The following is a 22,286-nucleotide window of genomic DNA, read 5'->3' as shown; positions in this document are numbered from 1 at the left end:
CTCCCAGCTACAGCCAGTGCCCCACGGCCTTTAAATCTCGAGGCCTCGCCACTTCCGGATGACGCCACGCCCCCTCAGGACTCCGGCAGTACCGGTAAGTCCTGTAAATTACTTTCACCCCTGGATCGTACAGATATAACCACCACTATCTTGTCTGTCACTGGAACTGAACTTGATACTTCATGAGCTAGGTCAGGAGCATGAGCCTCGCTAAAGGAGGATTACACCCAAACTGGCTCAATGTAAGTGACCATCAAAATTCTTACTACTTTTATTTACTTTCAAGTTATAGCTAAACTAATAGTAAAAGGCGTTAGGCTTGAGTCAAGTTTTTATAAGCCTTCCACTGTTGTAACATTTCTACCTTCTATTCAATTAGTGATTTTGGGATGAAAATGCTTGGTTTTAACATGTAAATTAATATTCTGAGATCTTGCATCTCCAACTCTTTAATAATTAAAAATAATCAGAAAAAAAAGTTTTATTTTAATATCTATTATCTGTGAAAGAATACACATGATCATGGCACTATCTTTACACAGAAGCATCATCCATTTTAAGACTCTTTTCAAATATAAGTGAGACAATCCAAGCCAGTGAAGATCAAAGATCCTGGCTCCATATGAGACTAAATTATTCAATATGAAAACTGGCCAAATGGGAAGGTTACTGAAAGGAAGTGGGCAGTTTTGAGAATAAAATCTAGTCTGTTTTAAGGCTCATGCACATCTGAGAAAAGTAGTCTGGTTTTCCTGGGATTTTCACACTCATTTTTATAATTTATTATTGGCACAGTATTTATTGTGAAGGCCACTTTAGTATCTTATCTTAGCAGTGTATTGCAATAATAAAAAACCTTCAGTAGCATAGCCTGCTTATGAGTGTGTGTTATGTATCCCCCTCTGTGCCCAACCGACTTATAGTCAGTTACTAGTTATAGAGCTTTGGCTCTTTAACTCAAGCTTGTGCTTTTCAGTTCTGCAAGTGCCGGGTTCAGTCCCCAGTGTGTTGGTCAAGATGGTAGCCACCACAATATCAAACACGCACATGAGGAGGAAAGGTTGGGTTAACGCTGCTACCGCGGAAGTTACTACTTCATCAAGAGAAGACTTAGATAACGTCAAGTTGGAACTTCATGATTTCCCATTCTCTTCCTTATAGTCACTAATTCACATGTTAACACTCCTGCTAAATCAGTCATGTCGGAAGAAGAAAACTGATCTTGTTGGCAAAATGTTCTGAAAGTGAATATTAAGCCAAATAGCTCTGGCAGGGGCCAGGTGCATGTACTGCTAAACGCTGAGTAAACTATGACACGGCCAACTTTTAGCTTGTTTAGTTCTTTTCTAACATGCCAAAATAATGATTCAGGGATAAATCCTAAATCCCTTATTTAATGGAAGTAATTATGGAGAAATCTCTTTTTAAAAAAACCTCCCCCAATGTTTAAGGGTTTTTAGCCATCTGCAAACTTTGTCTTTGTGGGGCACTGATGACAAACACCGTACACACAGAGAGCATTTATACTACTTACAAATCTGGAGGAGTTGTCGTTCTTCACAGTTTTGGCATTGCCAAAAGCTTCAAGAATAGGATTTGCCTGAAGAAGCTGCTTTTCCAGCTCACCCTAAAAGTCATGCAGACTCAAGTTAACCTTGAATTAATCAGTTATTTAAATGCACATACCTGAGAAACTCAAGATGATTTAAGCCTAAGTGTATTTTTGCACTCCATGTAAATTTATTTTTTTTCCCTCTAGTAATCTTTGTGTTTACATAATGGTGCACTGCAGTCTACTGCTATTCTGTACACAAAGTCAATAAGACCCTTTTCCAGTGTTGTTGCTTGTTGAAGATCAGAGTCTGTGTATCTGTTTAGTGTCATTACTGGCTTGCCTTAATGAAAAGGATTGTTCTGTATCAAAGATGGATATTTTTACTTTATTACCAAAAATACTTAGAACCTACTAACTTGTTTTTTCCATGTTAGTGTACTGAGATCTCATGATAGAAAATGATGTAATTAGAAAAAAACTTGCTGAGAATACATTTAATGTAATGCAGCACAAAGATACAAAGCAGATTACACCAAGTCTATTAATCACATTACATGCAGGGCTATTCAGGTTGAATATGGAAATGCATTACTTTATTTCAAAATATGACCATGAATTCCCATGCAAACTTAAACACACTGTTATATTGTTAATTTTGATTAGTAATTGCGAATTAAGCAAATCATGCAATGAAAGCAAATATGCACTTAATCCTACTTCTAGCACAATGATGCTAACAATAAGTAATTCTGCCTGAGGCCACTTGCATCTGAATTCGTCCTCATCATCATCTATATTAGAGTCATTCATTGTCACATTCTAAATTTGTATTAACCTTTATTTCCAGGTGTCCTAGTCTTTGATATTTCTCCTGCTATGTGCAGCTCTTTATACAATGCTGTGTACCACTTCAAACACAGTTTTTAAAGCAGAAATTTCTTGTAAAAGCTTAATATTTTTTAAACAATGTTAATTACTCTGTTAACAGTTAATGAAGGCAACATTTGGACCGAGTCCAGAGGAAATAACTTAGGAAACTACCACTTGCCATGAAACAGAAAAATGCACACTCTGAATACATCTCTGTTTATAAGGCCATCCCTGATGCAAGAGTAGCTCCCTCTCATTCCAAACATAGGGTTGCCAACTTTCTAATCGCACAAAACCAAACACCGTAGCCACACCCCTTCCCTGAGGCCCCGCCCCTGCTCACTACATTCCCCCACCCTTGGTGGTTTGCTCTCCTCCACTCTCACTCACTTTCACTGTGCTGGGGCAGGGGGCTGGGTGCGGGAGGGAGGGAGGGCTCTAACTGGGGGTGCAGGCTCTGGGGTGGGGCCAGAAATGAGGGGTTCAGGGTGCAGGAGGGGGCTCTGGGCTGAGGCAGGGAGTTGGGGTGAAGGAGGGGGTGAAAGCTCCAGCTGACGGTGCAGGTGCCGGGCTGGGGTTGGGGGATGAGGGATTTGGCATGGAGGAGGGGGGTCCAGGCTGGGGGGTGGGGCCAAGGGATTCAGAGCGGGGGAGGGAGCTGTGCGTTAAGGCAGTGGGTTGGGGTACAGGAGGGAGTACGAGCTCTGGGATGGGCCTGGGGATGAGGGGTTTGGGGTACAGGAGTGAGCTCCAGGTTTGGGGGGGCTCAGGGCTGGGGCAGGGGCATGGGCTTTCCTAGGGTGGCTCCCAGTCAGTGGCACAGCAGGGCTAAGGCAGGCTCCCTGCCGGCCCTGGCTCCACGCTGCATCCCAGAAGCAGCCAGCAGGTCTGGCTCCTAGGTGGGGGAGCCAGGAGGCTCCATGCACTGCTCTCATCCTCAGGCACTTCCCCCTCAGCTCCCATTGGCTGTGGTTCCCGGCCAATGGGAGTGTGGAGCTGGTGCTCGGGGCATGGACAGTGCACAGAGTCCCATGGCCCCCCTGCCTAGGAGCTGAACCTGCTGGTTGCTTTCAGGGCACAGCGCAGTGCCAGGACAGGTAGGGACTAGCCTGCCTTAGCCCTGCAGCACCACCAACTGGACTTCTAATGGTCCAGTCGGTGATGCTGACTGCAGCCGCCAGGGTCCCTTTTCGACTGGGTGTTCAAGTCAAAAACCAGACACCTGGCAACCCTATCCAAACACCATCACTGTCATTTATAGATGCCCTGCACTATGTGTGACAGGGATACGACCTGACCATAGAAAAGGCAACAGTTCATTAACACCTTGTTAAACTCTTCTGTTTGGACATGGTTGGTGTACAGGTGTAGGACTCCTGACTGTTCAGCTAAGGGTCTCAACCTGCCTGAACTATGAAAATATCTAGCTAGTAGTTTGGAAGAAGAGGAATAGAGATTAGCTAACTCAAGAGCCCTAGAGGAAAAATGCCTGGAAATAAAACCATGAGCACCTCCTTGTGCAAGGCTGCTACCAGGTTGCAGTGGGCTGGGCAATTCTTTCCAATTATACTCTGCCATTATAACAACCCTGGTTGTGCCAACAGCAGGGTTTGATCCTATGACCTTCTAGAGCAGTGGTTCTCAACCAGGGGTCCACAACCCCCTGCGGGGTCTCAAGCAGGTTTCAGAGGGTCCACCAAGCAGGGCTGGGATTAGATTTGCTGGGGCCCATGGCAGAAAGCCAAAGCCCCACCACATGGGGCTGAATCCCCGGGCTCTGAGCCCCGCCATTCAGGGCTGAAGCCGAAGCCTAAGCAACTTAGCTTTGTGGGTCTCCCTGTGGCATGGGGCCCTGGGCAATTGCCCTGCTTGCTACCCATTAATGTATGCCCTGGCTTTTATATGCATAAAAACAGTTGTTGTGCCACAGGTGGGCCGTGGAGTTCTTATAGCATGTTGGAGGGAAGGGGGGCTCAGAAAGAAAAAGGTTGAGAACCTGTGTTCTAGAGCACTGTAAGCATAGCCCTCCACAGCTTGAGTTAAAGAAGCAACTTCATTAGTGGAGAGCTATAACAGAGCTTTGGGTCAGCCACTAGAATGGCACAAAGACCTATACTTTCCTAGTGTGGCTTACACTGTTCAGTACAAATCACTGGTTATCTAGTCATAGGGTATGTCTTCACTACCGGCTGGATTGGCGGGCAGTGATCGATCAAGCAGGGATCGATTTATCGCGTCTAGTCTAGACACGATAAATCGATCCCTGAGCACTCTCCTGTCAACTCCTGTACTCCAGCTCGGCGAGAGGTTCAGGCAGAGTTGATGGGGGAGAGGCAGCAGTTGACTCACTGTGGTGAAGACACCATGGTAAGTCGATCTAAGTACGTTGACTTCAGCTACGTTATTCACGTAGCTGAAGCTGCATAACTTTGATCGATTCCCCCTCCCACCCTAGTGTAGAGCAGGCCATAGTTCCAAATCTGCAGCTAGTGTAAGCACTTACCTCAGTTGTCTACACTAGCAGTGAATTTAGTTCATCATAGATAGAAATTAGATGAGAAATTTCAAAACAACTTGTCAAATGAAATATTAAATACCATCAACAAATAGTTTAACCTCTGATATGTCCTCTAACATGATTCTCAATCTTAACCTAAATCTGAGCGGAAACTCACAAGCAACATTGCATCTCAAGAACCACACTAATAAAAGAGCAGAAGACACACTGAAACTCTTTTGTACTATGACTAATTGCAGGAGCAAGTTGGGAAGCATGCAACATTTTTCAGACATGCATAATTCTCCACGGTTGTAGGAAAATGCAGAATCATAAGCAATATCAAATGGAAAGCATGCAGAGTTACAAATCAATCACACACTGTGATGGTTTGGGAATTATTTCACAACAGTCCTAAAAAGTTCAACCTGAAGCACAGAAAGTCTCTGGGTACTTTCATTCAGAAACCATATGATCAAATTTCAGGCTGATTAGCTCTTTCAGGATCGTGGGAAAATTCATTCAAACTATGAAAATCTGGATACGCACACACACATAGAAAATGGTGACACTTGAAAGACAACCCTCTGTGTCAGACTTCATCTTTTCCTGGAGCTTGACACAGTTAGGGTTAAAACGTGTGAACATTGGTGCTATTGTTGCTTTTTGTCATGTGATACAAGAATTATATATTTCAACAAAAATCTTAATTTTTTTGGTGCAACAATAGCATGCAGATCTACACTCAGTGCCTTTAACACACATCGAATAGTCTAAGTTACTCACGTAAGCAAAAGATGGACCTTGCTGTAGTTGAATAATGTGGTATAAAACAAACATCAGTATTATTTCCATCACACATACATTTGTGGCTCTCTTTTGTTTTATTTTTCTACATAAAAATAACAAACAGTTTCTCTATGCAAATTAAACTGGGGGAAACAAATAGGAACAATCTGTTATAGACATACCAAGAGTACAACTACAGTGCGCACACAGTTCATTTTAGGAGTTGATTAGAAAAAAAACCTGATCCAAACTCCATTTGAGCCACCAGGAGTTTGTCCATGGACTTCCATGGACTTCGGATCAGACATAAAATTATTCCCTTAATATAAGCCAAATAATTTTTTTTTCAGGATAAATTCCTAAGTAAGTCTCCTCTGGGGCATTTAATGCAGCCAGAGATTTTTAAAGTAAATACAAGTGCTGAGTCAGAAGCCCCAGGCATGGAAGTTTTCCATTTCCCCTTAGAACAGAGAGCAGTTTCGGTTTCTCCTAATCATTCTGCCTCAGTCCTTGCTTGACAGGATTCACTTTCGGGGGTGAGAGGATAGATCAGTCTAAGGGCCAGTTCAATGCTTAGCCCTTGAGTCTTTCCAAAAGAGTATCGGTTAGCAATAGCTGTAGTGGCAAAGTGGATAGCTGGCCATTAGGAATGGCCTTGAAACCATCAGTTTGTTTCCATAGGCCACTGAACACTTACACATTTAGGGCCTAATTTTTCAGAAGTGCTTCACCTCAGGAATACCAGGCCTTTATTCTCAGTTTCTTTTCAGGGAACATAATGCCAGTGAAAGGTGCCAGAATAAAGCCCTGGACGCTGGAGTTCTCTATTTGTCACCATAATAGGTATAGGAACAGCAAGGGCAGCACAAGCTTCCCCACACTTGTTCTGTGCTGTGGATACTTATCTATCAAGGACTGGTAAGACTGTCTCATTCACATAATCTAAACAGCCATTTAATGGTTCAACTTCCAGTCACTACCAACCTGAGCTAGATTTTAACCGATAATCTGAAAAAGAAAAACACTTCATATTCTATTACCAAGCCCCTGTCTGAGCCAGCCAGTCCTGCATGTTGGGCCTAATACTGCATTCCTGGTGCATTGAAATCTCTTACTGAAGCAGGCTCATTGTGTTTGTGATAGGGTGACTATCCCACATTCACCCTGTAGGGGAGTTTAATACAGGCCAGATGGGTCAATTAAAACAATAGGCAGCTGACTAAGGAGGCTCAGCTGGGCAGGAATAGGTGGGGCTTATAAAGTCCAGGAGCTGCTGGGAAAAGGTGTAGACATTCTCAGAAGAAAGGGAGGACTGAGTAGAGATTGCACTTGCTTCCTGAGAAGAGGGAGGTTCCTTTTAGGAACTGGTAGGCCCAGGAAGAAAAGGGGAACCAGCAGTAGAAAGAAGCCCAGGGTTATACCAGTGAGGCTATAAAGAGAAATGGCTCAGACTGCTGAGTTGAGGGAACCTAGGCTGGAACCTGGAAAAGATGACAGGTCTGAGTTCCCTGATCAGCCACTGGATGAGGGACACAGAGGCAGTGAGTAGGAAGACTGCCTAGGACTATTGAGGTGCTAAACCTCCCTGGAAGCGGGGGGGACATGGACAGTAACATGGCTGGAAGGCTGAGCCATGAAGAGGACATTAGGGTTCCTGAGGCTGTGAGAGGAGCTGCAGGCAGACAGAGTGATGGTGTGCAAATCAGATGGGAGGGATCTCCATCTTGAGGTAATCTCCAGTTTACCAGGAGGAGGTACCAGTCTGATGGTGAGTGGTGCACCCTGTGACAGTGTCATAAATTTGAATTGCTACAGCTTTTATAAAACTAATGTTGGGTAAACTTTTCAAAAACCTAAAAATTGGATCAACCTTGCTTCATCATACAGGTTTTATGAAAAATTCCTCACCCTATGTGAGGTAGGTAGGTGGGTTGACCTAACCCCTAGTGTAGATGCAGCTAAATTAACAAGAATTATTCCACTGAGCTAGCTACTGCCTCTTGGGGGGCGGGGGGAGTAGATTCCCTACAGTGCAGGAAGAACCCTTCTGTTGTTATGCTACAGGGATGTAGCTGAAGTGCTGCTGTATGCTTGTAGTGTAGACTTAGTCTTTGTTACACTGAAGATTACTGGGACATAGGCTCCCAAGTGCCTAGCTGCTTTTGATCTTGCTCAAATACTTTTTCCTAATAGAGCTGAACAATGTTATTTAAAGGCTCTTCTACATTTTTTTTATTTAGTTGCCAAGAGGCAAAGGTAAAATAAGGAACGTAACTCCTTGTGAAGCTCATGCAGTCCATTCTAGACTATAAATAGATGATATCCCTATGGAAAGCTATGAATATTCTCTTCAGCAGAGCACATTCTGACTTTGTGCCTAAGAGGATGTCAAACAAAGTCGCTGGGTTTTTTCCATAAACATGAAACTGTGACATAATTGTGTACTCTTAATATGTCAACTATTTGGCAAGACATGGAAGTAGCAAACATTTTGATCACTTAATTGACTTGCTGTTAGCATAGTTGGCAAGTAGAGTCCTGATAAACTACAAGTTAAACTAAGAAGGAAAGCAGCAAGCTATTGAATATGGAAGAGGCCACTTACAGTGATACTGGTGTCCTTCTTGCCCTTATGCGAGGAAGCAACAAAAGCCAGGTATTGAATGACCTTCTTGGTATTTTCTGTTTTACCTGCACCAGATTCACCTCTGGGGGAGGGGATTTGAAAGAGAAACAAAACACAGGTGACTCTTGGGTTCCCTCCATGCTGTGGTGATGTATTTAAGGTAAAAGTGAGAGCATGAATACTGTACCAATCCAGTTCAGCATTCTACCCCAACCTGCCATCTCTTGCACACCCCATTCTACCTGAGTTCAATATGCCACAAACACGGTATGAGGGCCCTAGCTTTGTTCTTTTTGTATCTTGACTGGCCATTGGTCCATTTAAGGTGATCCTAAGACATCATGCATGTTTGAAAGACCATTCTTCTCACTTTGGGAATATTTGAGTATTTATAAAAAGTTAGCGGGGAGGGGAAGGAAATAAGTCTGCCAATATTTTAAGGTGAATAATATAACTACAAAGTGGGATGGTGGGGGACTCAACAGCAGTGGCAAGAATCATTTGTACTCCATAGTTGATTTTAATACTGGAGCTAACTGCTCAAATTTTATAAAAATCTCAGGTAATATGGGAATATTCTTGCTCCCTTTGAAGACAGTGGTGAAACTCCCATTGAGCCTGGATCATCCAGAGGCAGGATCTGACCCAATAAAATTGCTGTTTGCAACTCTTGCAGAGGGCTCCTTGGTGTGAGGAAACCATCTGGTGCAGTTCTAAATGGTAAAGTGACTGTGAATTGGTGCAGTGGGGCTCTATTTCCACACTGACTGTCTCTCAATGGACTTCCAGATCAAGTTTGTTTACAAATAAAACGTCCTCCTCCTGCAACAACTGCAAAATCAGCCTGGGATCTGGAAGCCAAGCTGGGTTCTTTCTGAATCCCCAGTAATAACAGCTTTGCTGGCTAAATTTTTAATAAATCTCTAGCTCTGTTTTTGATACAGATACAGGTGAGGGGCACATCTGGCCCTGCAACTGAAACTTAGGTCACTTTAATGAGCATGTATGAGCCAAAAAAGAATCTAACTCATTCTGCCCAGAGCTCTGCTGGGCTAACGGTCAAAAGCATCAAACATTTATCTTTGGCACTAAAGTAAACACCCTTACTCTGAAATGAGACTGTTGGGAGCAGATCTGACTGAGAGGCTACCATTTTAACACTTTTCAGTGTTGAACTACGCTGAGCCCAACCATTCCTTCCCTACACTTAATGTTACTCTACCTGGCCTCTTCTAGATTCCTGTGGCCCCAGGTCTCATTTTAACAAAAAGTAGCTCTACATCACAATCCTGGAGTGTAATGGCAGCTTGTATAGACATACCTGAGCCATCTTTAATCTAGCTAGCTTGGGTACTGCCAGTATAGATGTGGTGACATAGGCTTCCATGTGGCCAAGCCTGCCCAGAATCCTGGGTAATTACTTGGCTTCAGCACAGGTTAGCTACCCCATGCTGCCACTGTCAGTATTCCACTAGCTAGGTTAAAACTAGTCTGGATATATCTACATGAGCTGAGTCCTACCCAGCAATTGCAGTTTAGACATAACCTAAGATGTCCCTTTGCGCTTCCCTCGCCATCTGGAAGGGCCTTAAAGTGGGTATGAACATAATTTAAACTCCTTTTAATGTTCCTTCACACTACCAAAACAGCATCAAGAGATCTTAGTCTAAATAAGAATCGGGCCCCTTTGGTTGTTGGGTTTTTTTGTTTTTTTTTTTTTTTTTTTTTGCATTAAGTGGATTTACAAAAGTAAATACAAACTCCCATTGACATTTAATCAGGTCTTTTGAAGTTGGAACTATTTCACTGCATCAATTACAGTTCTCCTTTTCCTAATTAGGAAATATAATTTTTTTCTGTACAATTCCCTCCTATGGTAGATATTCCATGATGAGAATTGTTCTTGTTTGCAGAAGTTTAACAAGATTAATTGGGATGAACAGGCTCCTTTTCACAGGATTGGGTTAGTTGGCATAGTTTACAAGACTGATTTCCCGCCCCCCTCTTGCGTGGGCTTCAGAGTTGAAACATTTCCATGTTTTATTGATTAAAAATTAAGTGTCCTGGGAATGATTCCAAGCTAAGCACACCAATTTGAAGTCTTCTGCATACAGAGTTTTCAAACAAATCTACCTTACGACGTTGCCTTTTGGAAAAATAAAAAACTTTCTTCTAACAAGCCCTGAGCTTTCAACTGTTTATGAAAGGTTATTTGCAGTTCATCACTACATGAACTGCATTTCCTCTCTCCCAGGGCAACAGTGCCCATCACTGGGCTTTCTCTTAAATCCCTGGGAGTATTACCATATATGGCATCATTTTACTTGTAATTATATTACCATACAGCAGCTCTTAAGTTACTTAATATTGGGCTCTGTGCTCTCTTTAACCCTTTTCTTCCAAGCTGGCTGATCACCCTCCTGTTTTCTGCATATGAATTGTGGGGCTTATTTACTTGATTTTGAAGTGGACATTGAAAAGTTTAAACAGGCTCCTAAATGTGAAATGCTCTTGCATGCAATATAAAACAGATAGGATCACAGCAGCTAGAAATGGAGTAAAGACTTATAGCCCGACTCAATCTAATAGGAGATATATCTTCTATCAAGAGATTGTATCTAACATGCTGCACTTGATCTTGGAGATCATGGAGATTGACAGGTCTGATGGGCTGCTATCCATTAAGCAAAATAGGTAGTATCTGTAATCTGAAAGGCACATTGTAGCTTCAAAGTTTAGGCTTGATCCCACTGATAAACATCACATATATGTGAAAACTGATTACATTAAACTATGGAGGGCTAAAATTGCTTGGCCCAGATTCACCCCTTTCCCCCCGCCCTCACCTCCCCAACCATCTAGGTATATGTAGGGTGTGGGTGACCAGCATCTTGGATAGTGGCCTTCCTGGAACTACTGACCTGTAGCCCAGCACTGGTCATGCTGATCTATCATGACATAGTACCCCAAAGAATCATCTTCCAAAGACACTATATTTCTGGCATGCCAGAACCACTCTATTGTTGTGCCATGCCCTAAAGTAGGTAAAACAGCTGAAAGAAACTCTCTGGTACCATGTTTTCCTCCTAGCTCTCTTCCCCTGATGGGTCTTTATCATCTTCACTCCCCTTCCCAGCACCTGGTCACTGTCTCCCCCATTATAGGTTTCCAGGTGGGCCTTTGTATGACAAGCATGTTTTAGGATTGAACCCTGCACAAGGTCTACTCCACAGCAGGGCCCCTGACTTCCCAGGAGGTGTGTGGCCCTCTCTTGTGGTGATCTATAAATCTTGGCATGTATTTTTGGATTGTTCATAAGTGGGAGTATGAGATCCTATCTCCCAAAGTCTGGCCACTGCTCTTTGATCTTGGCTCTGAAGAACTAGACAGACTGGTCACGTATCTGAGACATTCTGAAAGCATAAATCCCATTTCTCCATAATAAATAGAGGCAGCACATCAATAGAAGAATGAAAGCATACTACTGGCCCTAGTTCTCAGCTGCATTCCAGCCTTTCTACACTAGTCCGGCACCTGGATTGCTCTGCGTCCCCATGGCTGATCATTACACCAGGTCAGATTCTAAGAGAGGTATAAGCCCAGTGTAAGAGCCTTAAGCTCCGGGCATAGTGGTGAGTGCGGACGTGGCTAAAGCTCTCTGCATTCTGGATATTCTGGCCATGTGGAAAGCCTCTTGAGTCTGCTCTAAGTTACACTGGCGGTGCTTGGCAGGCTCCACACTGAGAATCTGAGAGCTTTACATTACCTTCACCCCTAACTTTACTCCATACTAGCAGTAACTCTGGAGAGGCATAGCTCAGAATTGGGATCAGTGAGCCTACTGTGAAAGTTTGCTAAACATGTATATGCTTGGAAGAGTCTACGCAGCCTCAGTCGAGCAGAAAGCTCTACCCTCCTGCCCTGGAGTTACACAAGGAGTCTGTGTGGGAGAGAAGCCAGGCAAAGGTGTTTGCCTGCACCAGCCTTTGAATTGGCTTTGATGCCTGGTGTAGGTCTGTGGTGCCTCTGGTGGGGCTGGTGCCCAGGGGGTGGTAAAGAGAGATCACAGTCCAGCCTCAGCCTCACCATCTCTTCTGGAGATTAGCTGCCATTTCCTAAACTAGACTGAAGAACAGTAGCTTATAATTAGGGAGACCAGATGTCCTCTTTTTAAAGGGACAGTTCAGTTTGGGGGGATTTTTTTCTTATATAGGCACTTATTACCCCCTACCCTGTCCTGTTTTTCCACAGTTGCTATCTGGAGGTCACCCTTCTTATAATATATAAAATTAAAGGAAACAAATTTGTAAAATTGTAAATAGAATTGAAAAAGTAACGTGGCTTGAATTCTCATGGGAACGTTATAGTGGGCACCCAGTAGTGCTGAACAGTTTTTAATAAAATATTGTTTTCTAACATCTAAAACCTACACTTTTTTAACTGAATTTTTCCATGTTTTGCCTCTACTTGAAGGGTGGGTGTGTTTTAAGTTTGAGTGAACTCCCTTCAGCAGGGGTGAAAGTAACTTAAAGGACTTACTGGTACTCTGGAGTCCTTAGGAGGGGGCGGGGCCTCTACTAGAAGAGGTGTGGCCTTTAAATACCCAGGTGCTTTAAATCAGGATTTAAAGGGCCCAGGGCTGGGGCTGGGGCTGTGGTAGCAGCATCTGGGAGCCCGGGCCCTTTAAATCACTCCTGGAGCTACCAGCTGCAGAGGCGGCTAGGAGCCCTGGCAGTGACTTAAAGCGCCCAGGTCTCCAGCTGCTACTACTACAGTGGAGCCCTGGGCACTTTAAATCATCATCAGAGGGGGCCCTGGCCTTTGGCGGAGCTTTAAAGGGCCTGGGGCTCCGCAGCAGCCGGGAGCCCCTGGCCCTTTAAATCACCACCAGAGCCCGGCTGCTGCTACCCCAGGGCTCCAGCAGCGGGGCTCAGGTGGTGATTTCAAGGGCCTCAGAGGGTAGCAGCAGTGGGAGCCCTGAGCCCTTTAAATCGCCACCTGAGCTGTGCTGCCAGAGCCCCAGAGTAGAAGTGGCAGCCCGGGGCTCGGGCGGTGATTTAAAGGGCCCAGGGCTCTGGCTGCTGCTACCACCATGGGCCTTTTAAATCTTCCCCGGATCCCTGGGGTAGCGGCAACGGTGCTCCAGCAGCAAGTTAAAGGGCCCAGGGCTGTAGCAGTGGCTGAGCCCCTGGCCCTTTAAATTGCCGCCAGAGCCCCGCTGCCACTACCCCAGGGCTCTGGCAGGCTCCGGGGACAATTTTAAAGGGCCCTGGGTGGTAGCAGCTACCGGAGCCCTGGGCCCTTTAAATCGTCCCCGGAGCCCTGGGGAGGTGGCGGCAGGGCTTCGGCGGCTATTTTAAGGTCCGGGGCTGTAGTGGCTGCTGCAGCCCCAGATCCTTTGAATAGCTGCCAGAGCCCCACTACCGCTACCCCAAGGCTCTGGGGACGATTTAAAGGACCTAGGGTGGTAGCTGTGGCAGGTACCCTGGGCCCTTTATATCGCCACCCAAGCCCCGCCACTTCCCCAGGGCTCCAGCAGCAGGGCTCTGGTGGCAATTTAAAGGGCCTAGGGCTCCAGCCGCTGCTCGGAGACCCAGGTCCTTGAAATTGCTGCCAGGGGAAGCTGATCTGCCCTGCTACAGCGCATAGGCTCTTGCCAGTACGCCGTACCAGGGCGTATTGGCCTACTTTCACCTCTGTCCTTCAGCCAGTTAAGTTCTAGAACAGTGGGAGAAAGGCAAAAAAATTCTAATCATACTCTTTAGTCAAAATGACTAAAGCCTGATGAACTCAACTGCATATTGGTGTTGGTCCTAGGTGCTTAACTCCCATGGAAATCAGCCCCACTGAAATTAATGGCAGTTAGGCACCTATTGGGATTTTCAAAAATATCACACACCCCATCTCTATGCTCTTAAATACCTTTTAAAAATCTGGCCCATGGTCCTTACTGAGGACTAGTACCTTTGTTTAGGTTGGTGAAAAATTATAAGGGATTGAGAAATCACTTCTGAGCATGCTTATTAGGCAACTGCTATGAAATCCTACCCATTCTGTGACATCTGTGCACATTTGTCTCTTCTCATCCACTCTAGCCAGTTAAGTCAAACTGGAGCTTCTGCTGGGACAACTGGATGAGAGTGATTGTCCAGTAAAGGTCTGGGACACACATGAAAGACCCACAAGCTTATTTACCAGCTTAGGTTAACAGTAAGCTGCCACCACCAAGCGTGTTTCAATCTTAGGGGAGAGCCACTTGGAACTCTGCCTTCTCCCAAATGTTTTCCCAAGTCCCTCCCCCTCCCCCTTTCCTGGGTAGATTTGAGACCAAGTCCTTACACCTCTTTTCCTGGGTAGGCTTGAGAGTATATTCTCACCAATTAGTCCTGGTGAACACAGATCCAAAACCCTTGGATCTTAAAACAATGAAAAATCAATCAGGTTCTTAAAAGAATTTTAATTAAAGAAAAAGGTAAAAATAATCTCTGTAAAATCAGGATGGAAAATAACTTTACAGGGTAATCAGATTCAAAGAGTCCAGAGGAACCCCCTCCAGCCTTAGGTTCAAAATTACAGCAAACAGAAGTAGACACTCTAGCAAAAGGAACACTTACAAGTTGAGAAAACAAAGATAAAACTAACACGCCTTGCCTGGCTGTTACTTACAAGTTTGAAATATGAGACTGGTTTAGAAAGATTTGGAGAGCATGGATTGAGGTCTGGTCCCTCTTAGTCCCAAGAGCGAACAATCCCCAAAACAAAGAGCGCACAAACAAAAGCCTTTTCCCTCACCAAGATTTGAAAATATCTTGTCCCCTTATCGGCCCTTTGGGTCAGGAGTCAGCGAGGTTACCTGAGCTTCTTAACCCTTTACAGATAAAAGGATTTTGTTCTCTCTGGCCAGGAGGGATTTTATAGTATTGTACACAGGAGGGTTGTTACCCTTCCCTTTATAGTTATGACACATGCACAGCAGAATCTCCCTCTGCCCTCCCAAAACAACCTTTTAGCATCAGAAGCAGCTCACAGGTGTGAAAAATACAGAATCTTTTTAGTCTCAAGAATTTGCACTAAATTCTACAGATTCTAAACCTTCATTTATAGATATGTAGGATACTATGCTTTCCCAGTATAAAGCTACAACCATTGCAGTGTAAACCAATGTGCTACTACCTTTTAAACCCAGGCTTGCACAAAACAATCTTTAGCCAAACAGCAGAAGTAGGAACTCATCCCCTCTCCACCAAATGCCCCTAAATGAAGTGTGGGTATTAATTAGGGTTTGAAACTACTTCCGTCACAAAACTGCTAATGACAGACGTCTTCAATTTAAAAACACAGAAATCATGCAATAATCCCTCTTTTGGTTGTACACACCCCCCACTACCTACCTAGCTACAGATGTATAGAACTCATCTGATACAGCATTGTTGGAACTTTATTAGCTTTGCATTTCTTGAATTGTTGCACTTTAAAATGTGCAAACTTAGAAGTTGCTTTCACATTTTTAGCCTTTAATATAGATTTCAATAAAATTAAAATTGTGATGTACTTAATTTTAGCAGCCAGAAACCTTAGTTAACAGTCTAGAACGTCCTCAGCACCACAGTTCTTTTCAACAAATTGACTTCTTTTAATAGTAATTTTTAAACGCTGTAAAAGCCAGAAAAATTTACACGCTCGTAATCTGGATCTACAACTGATTTAATAAAAAAACAATCTGTCAGAGTAGGAATATAATAAAGAAGCCTAGTGATCCTGAGATAGCTGAACTGAATGTGGTAAGGAATAGATGCAAAGAAGGTAGTTCAAATTCAGAATAGATTCACTTGGAAGATAAAATGTTTGTGGTGCAAATAAATCAATCTAATGAACACAGTGAATTGGGAGGAAGTATAATCCGGGAGTGTGGAGGAAGGCTAGAGAATCCTTGATTGTGGTGTTTTATAACAACGCACAGCAGTTACAATGAACAAAATGCAGGCAACAGGACGTAGCTGATGTGACTGCACAAGGATGTGCTCAAAGATTTGAGGGTGAAGTGCTAAGAAAGAGATTGAATACAAGTCAGCAGTATCCTAGAGCACAGCAAACAAGCAATTTGGGGTGATATTCACAGAAGGCACACACTGTGAGCAGAGAGGTAAGAGCCCTTTTCGATAAGATTCTTCAGGAGTCTGCATCTTAAATATTGTATGTAGCCCAGGGTACTTCAGTACCAAAAGATGGATTTGAAGGAGTTCAGAGAACAAATGTTTTGGGTGTTAGAGACTGACGAGGAAAGATTAATAGAGCCAAACTTGTAGAACATGGTTAGAAACATGTGGGAACATGGTGACACTGTGCTATTTACAGTTTTTAAAATGGGTACAAAGATGGAGAAGTTACTTAGAGTAGTACACCTCTCACAGATATAACGCGGTAAAGCAGTGTTCCGGGGAGGTGGGGCTGTGCACTCCGGTGGATCAAAGCAAGTTCAATATAACATGGTTTCACCTATAACACAGTAAGATTTTGTTTTGGCTCCTGAGGACAGTGTTATTTCAGGGTAGAGGCGTATGAAGGGATATTGCTAGTTGTGATGGGATGAAAATGAGACCTAAGTGATAGGTAGGAAAGAGAGGATTTTGGAAGCATCATATGTGGATGTGCTTGGAGATGAGGTTAGTATTAAAAGCACCCAAAAAGAAGCAACTACTGCAGTTGAGGCTAAAGATGCAGGCAAGGATACCCAGCTCTTCCATCTGGATAGAAAGGAAGAGGCAGATTTTTTTTTAAACATATTGGATGGCTTTTTTTGAGCTGTGTTTAGGCAGTGGAATACTCTCCTGAGGGAAACGGTGCAAGCCCATAGAACAGGATATTTAAAACTAGACTGGACAATTTTTGCCTGTACATTTTCTGCAGGTGTTTTGGCTGGATTGGGCATGACTGCACAATCCCCACAAAGTCAGGAGCATGAATAATCCCAGTGAGTTGGGGACTATACTGATGATTAGCAGGGGGAGGGGAATGGAGGGGCTGCATTAAAACACAGACTATGCCCACTGAGCAATAAACATCAGCAATACAATTTTCATCAGCATCCAAAAATACATTCACTTATGTAAATAGGCCAGGAGTTCTCAAACTAGGAGTTACGACCCCACAGGGGGTCGTGAGGTTATTACATGGGGTGGGTCGTGAGCTGTCAGTCTTCACCCCGAGCCCCGCTTCACCCCCAGCATTTATAATAATGTTAAATATTAAGTATTTTTAATTTATAAAGGGAGTCTCACTCAGAGGCTTGCTGTGTGAAATGGGTCACTAGTACAAAAGTTTGAGAACTATTGAAATAGGCACTTATGGGTACATAATCTTTGGTTGCAATTCAGGTCGCAAGGTTTGGAAATGTTGAATCTGAAACTGTTTACAGAAAAGATCCCAGATCAATTTTATGAATGCTTCAGTCATTTTTGGATCATATTTTAAGCAAAAGAACAATTTCTAACAAACATAAAATAATGCTCATTGCTGGCACTCTAGTGCTCTAACTAAAAACATAGGTTTTTTCTGTGCAACTAAATATGGCCAACAAAACTGATAAAGCATTAGTAGTTACACTTCAAATATATTTTAGCTTTCCTAGTGTTTTTGAACTAAATTAAAAATGCTATCAGAAGCTATGCTCTGTTTTAAAGTAAAGGCCACAATCTTGCCAACACACAAGAATTATTCTAAGCATCTAGAAAATCAGCTGCTGTAGTTGCAGAATGATACAGAGAGCAAAAGAGCACAAATCAGTCTTGAATCTCTACATTGTATGCATTACTTGTAAGATCCAATAAATAATCCATTTCCTTTCCATTGGGTTGTATGAAATCTGACATCTTCATCCTGGTTGACAAAGTTGGATCAAGAAAGTTTAGATTTGCTGCACATACAGTACATGTACTATGACTTTCACAAATGCAAGCTTTAACAAAGGCATGATTTAGTAAGAGCTTTCTCCCATAAAAATGCAGACCTTCAAGAGTTAAAACAGGAAGAGAGGAGAGACAAATGGAAAAATAATCCTAAAGCACAAGAATGGAAGGAAGTAAACATCGTAAATTGGGCTCTCTTAAAGTGACAAGTCTTGTCCTAGGAAAATGAAGTAAATGGCCAGTTTATAGTGCCTCCTTAATATTCTAAGGATTTTCGTTTTTTTTAAAGACATCCAGGGCCACATTCTCAGCTGCTGTAAATCTGTGTTGCTCTACTGCAGTCTATGCCAGTTAAGAGTCTGGACCATACTTTTAGTGTTTCTTAGACCTAGCATAAAAGTGTTCCAATGAGTAATTCTCCTCACCTTCCAGGGTCTGAGACACTGTGGGTCAATAACAGCTTTTTCTAAAACCAGGACTGAGGTACATGGTCATAGACTCAAGAAACCACAGGTTGAGGGAGTGTCCTCCCACAGAGAGGATTTGAGTATGACTTCACTGTATGATCTTGACTTCCCTCCAGCTTCTAATATAACCACTACCTGTGTCTGTGTGGCAGGGCAGGGGTACAACCCCTTGAATGCCCTGCTAAAATGCTGGCTAAGCCCTGCTTTTGGGCAGAGAGGCCAGGGGCAGAGGCTCAAAGCAGCCAGCAGGGAGCCCAGCTGTAGGCCCTAATGAGGGCTGGCTCACTGCAATAGATTAAGCTAAGCAGCGACAGCTGGGCTGAAGGCTAGGCAGGCTATAAAAGCCCTGAACAAAACTTGGTTAGGATGCTTGCCTGGGAGGCTACAGCTCTGTCTCCTCACCACAGGAAGGGAGCCTCAAAGGGGATAACTGTTAGGGGGTAAAGGGGACTACTCCCTGGCACTGTAAAATAAAGCACAAGGGTGAAACACTGGAAGAAGGTGTGAGAACTCCAATTTTACCAGCCTGGGAACAGGATGAGGGGGAGAAAATCTGTGCAGACCACGTGACAGTCATCTTTAGTAAATTATGATGTTTGTTATTTATGAACAACATCCCCGTTCCCACTTCCACTGAGATAACTGGGTGCTGCCTAACACACACAAAATCTAATGCAATAAAAACATCCTCACCGACATTCAAACAAATAAAGACAATTGAGGGCTCCAACCTGATAAAAAGGGATGAGGTGGGGCAGGTCACAGATATAAAACCAAATCTAAAACACCTGTGCTTAAGTCTAACCTGTTCTGTTAAACTGGGGTGAAGAACAAGCAGAGGGGTTGCAGAGTGCAATATATTCCACCCAGTAAGGCCCATCTTCCAACCTAGGCTCAACCATTGAATCTCTAAAAGCAGGTGCTACCTGAGTACAGACTCATCAGGCCAAGGCTCAAAGAGGAGGTTTTGAGAACAGCCAAGATTTAGACCAACTGGAGCTTTAAAAACAATGTCAGCTTCAAGGCACTTTACTACTCTCTAGGAAGGCAATGTAAAGAATGCAGAGCAGCTATACTATGGTCAGAGTCACTGAGCCCACTGAATTAACATGCTGATGCATTCTGCTTAGACTCCAAGCAACTGAGGAGTGCTGCTACGAAAGTTACTGATGATCAAGCCTCAAGGGCTTGTGCTGCTCTTGGGAGTTCTTTTCAGGACAGATCCAGTTATAGCCTACACAAGTAGGGGGCAAAAATCAGCAACAAAACATGTGCACTACTCACCTACTTCTGTACTAACACCTGGCTTGGGGCTTTCCATTAAGCTACCACGAGCAAATGTCCATGAGGCTTTGTGTTCCTAAGGGTTTCCTAAATACACAGTTATCCATGTATGCTCATCACAAGTCCTTCCGTAAGCTCTGAATTTTCTGAACTTCAGGAGGTCATTAAAATTATTAGTCACATGCTTCCTCCTGCAAATACAACTGCTTTATAATTTGATCAATTTAAAAATAGCTAAACACCTTTCACTGAAGGCTGGATCCCAAGCCCATGGATGATGAAGGGACTCTATCCACTGGCTTCAATGGGCTTTGAGTCACCCTGAACCAAGATAAACATCAGAACCCTGAAATATACTAAAAGAGTGATTTTACTTACGTGCACAGAATGGACTGGTCTTCTCGATCTGTGAATAAAGAGGAAAAACTATTAATTATACAAGAAAAGTTTCATGCTGACAGCTATTTGCATTTCAAAATAATTCTTTTGAGCAAACAGGAACTGCCTGGACCTCCAAAATCTTATGATACATTGTCAGTCAAAACTGTTGGGATCACATCTCAGTCAATTTGTCCTAGTGTTAAACTCAGTGCCCCTAACACCAGGATTCGGTACAGAAAGAACTAAAGGTTAAATTTTCCAAGAGCTTTTTAAAATTTAATTAGAGATGAACTGTAATGAGGAGTCCAATATGCACAGATAATACTCTGTAAGAGAAGATCATAGCACGGGAAAAGAAGCTTGTACTACACTTACTGATAAAAGCCTCCTAATGAGACTAAGTGAATGACCCAATAGATAAGCCACTCAAAGCTAAAATGATAGTAGGTCAGTAGCTTTAGAAGCTGAAGCTCTGGCAGTATAGGAATTATAAAAGCTGGGAAGTGCAGACAGCCTAAGTAAAGTGTTCTCTCAGTTCCACTTCAGCTCTAGAGGAGATGTCTACCATGAGAGATGAGGACTGAGGGAGTGGAAAAGCAGCAGAATGAATGGTAAAGGCTCTGGGGAAGGGCCAGGAGAATATGGCACAAGACTGAGGAGCATTGGACAGCACAGAAGAGGTTGAACGGGGAGCACAGAAGAGAATTAAGAGTGATTTTAAGGGCTGGACGTAATAGTAATGGTCTGGACTAAGGCAAGAAGGGGACACAGAATTATACTGAAGGGTATAAGAAGAAATGTCAGGGGTGCTTAGTAGGGCCAGAGGCAAATAGGGTAGCTGGAGACAGCTTTACTTTATAACAAACCCTGGATCACCTATCCAAAGTTAAATTCAAAAGAAACTGTGGCTGGAGAAACCTCAAAGCTAAAAATAAAAAATGAAAACCACCTCTGTGGTGGCTGTGCCCAGGGAACCACCACAGTAACTGTGCTGTACAAACCTGAACTTCAGATTTCACAAATGCAAATCGAAGAACAAACCAGAAGTGGTCCCAAAGAAATACAGTCTAGCATTTCAATGGCTTATCTGGGAAAAAATCATCTCAGCCAGATAAGGTAGCTAAGGAGTAATAAGATACAGTAGGAAGCGCTATGTTCCTCCTAGCTCTCATCAATTCAACTGAAGTTGTATTGTGCTGACCCCTCTCAGGATGTACTGATAAACATACAGTCAGATCCTGATCCACCCTAATCAGAATACCAGAAACTCCCATTGTCTTCAGCTGAAGTTGCTGGTACCCTATGGGGAAAGAATCAGGGCCTGTCTTGGTCATCTTTCAGTCTCCTACTCTTCTGCAACTGTTTGAATACCGAACATCATATTTAAGCATCTTGTAGGATTCCCATCTACAGTCACCTGTGTTCTAGGATAAACATTCTGCCAACTTGTGAATGGGCATCATGTCATTAAGACAAATGCCCATGAAGACTATTGACCCAAACATTGATTGTTGATATGTTTCCAGTGAGGAACATTGGAACAGCTATTCATCCTGACATTTAGAGCCCATAATTCAGGGGAGAGGTCATCATAAATATTCTCTGTGCTGAGTTACTTTTAAAAACTGAAAAATAATGTATAGGATCATGTTAGGCAAAATTCTGGTAACCATGAATCATCAGATGCTATTGCTAGTCATTGGTGGCAAGAGTAATTACACTGAGGGCTCAGCTCCCACTAGTCTTCCCAAACCAAGTTACTTGGCAGATTTCACATGACCTTCGGCTGATTCTGAGCAGAATCCTCAAATGCACCTCAAATCCCAATTTGCTAAGAAGTAGGCCAAAGAATTTTCATTGGTCAATTTCCACCATGTAGAAGTACAGCTATGGGGTGGGTATTTTTCTGCAG

The 22,286-nt window shown here is 43.4% G+C and overlaps 1 protein-coding gene across 2 annotated transcripts in view; it reads right to left on the bottom strand.

Moving 5' to 3' along the window:
* The window catches only part of MYH11 (myosin heavy chain 11), a 100,068-nt gene that overhangs the window by 39,308 nt on the left and 38,474 nt on the right, over window positions 1–22,286 (bottom strand). For both annotated transcript variants that reach the window (XM_050967676.1, XM_050967677.1), the window contains exons 4-6: window positions 20,372–20,399; window positions 8,317–8,419; window positions 1,535–1,627 (exon numbers count right to left, since the gene is read on the bottom strand). In XM_050967676.1, the coding sequence (XP_050823633.1) occupies window positions 1,535–1,627; window positions 8,317–8,419; window positions 20,372–20,399 (224 nt within the window). The remainder of the gene's footprint in view (window positions 1–1,534; window positions 1,628–8,316; window positions 8,420–20,371; window positions 20,400–22,286) is intronic.

Source organism: Gopherus flavomarginatus, chromosome 9 (genome assembly GCF_025201925.1).
Source record: "Gopherus flavomarginatus isolate rGopFla2 chromosome 9, rGopFla2.mat.asm, whole genome shotgun sequence".
NCBI classification, from domain to species: domain Eukaryota; kingdom Metazoa; phylum Chordata; order Testudines; family Testudinidae; genus Gopherus; species Gopherus flavomarginatus.
The sequence above is the reverse complement of the archived record's forward strand: the minus strand, read 5'-3'. Positions and strand labels throughout refer to the sequence as shown.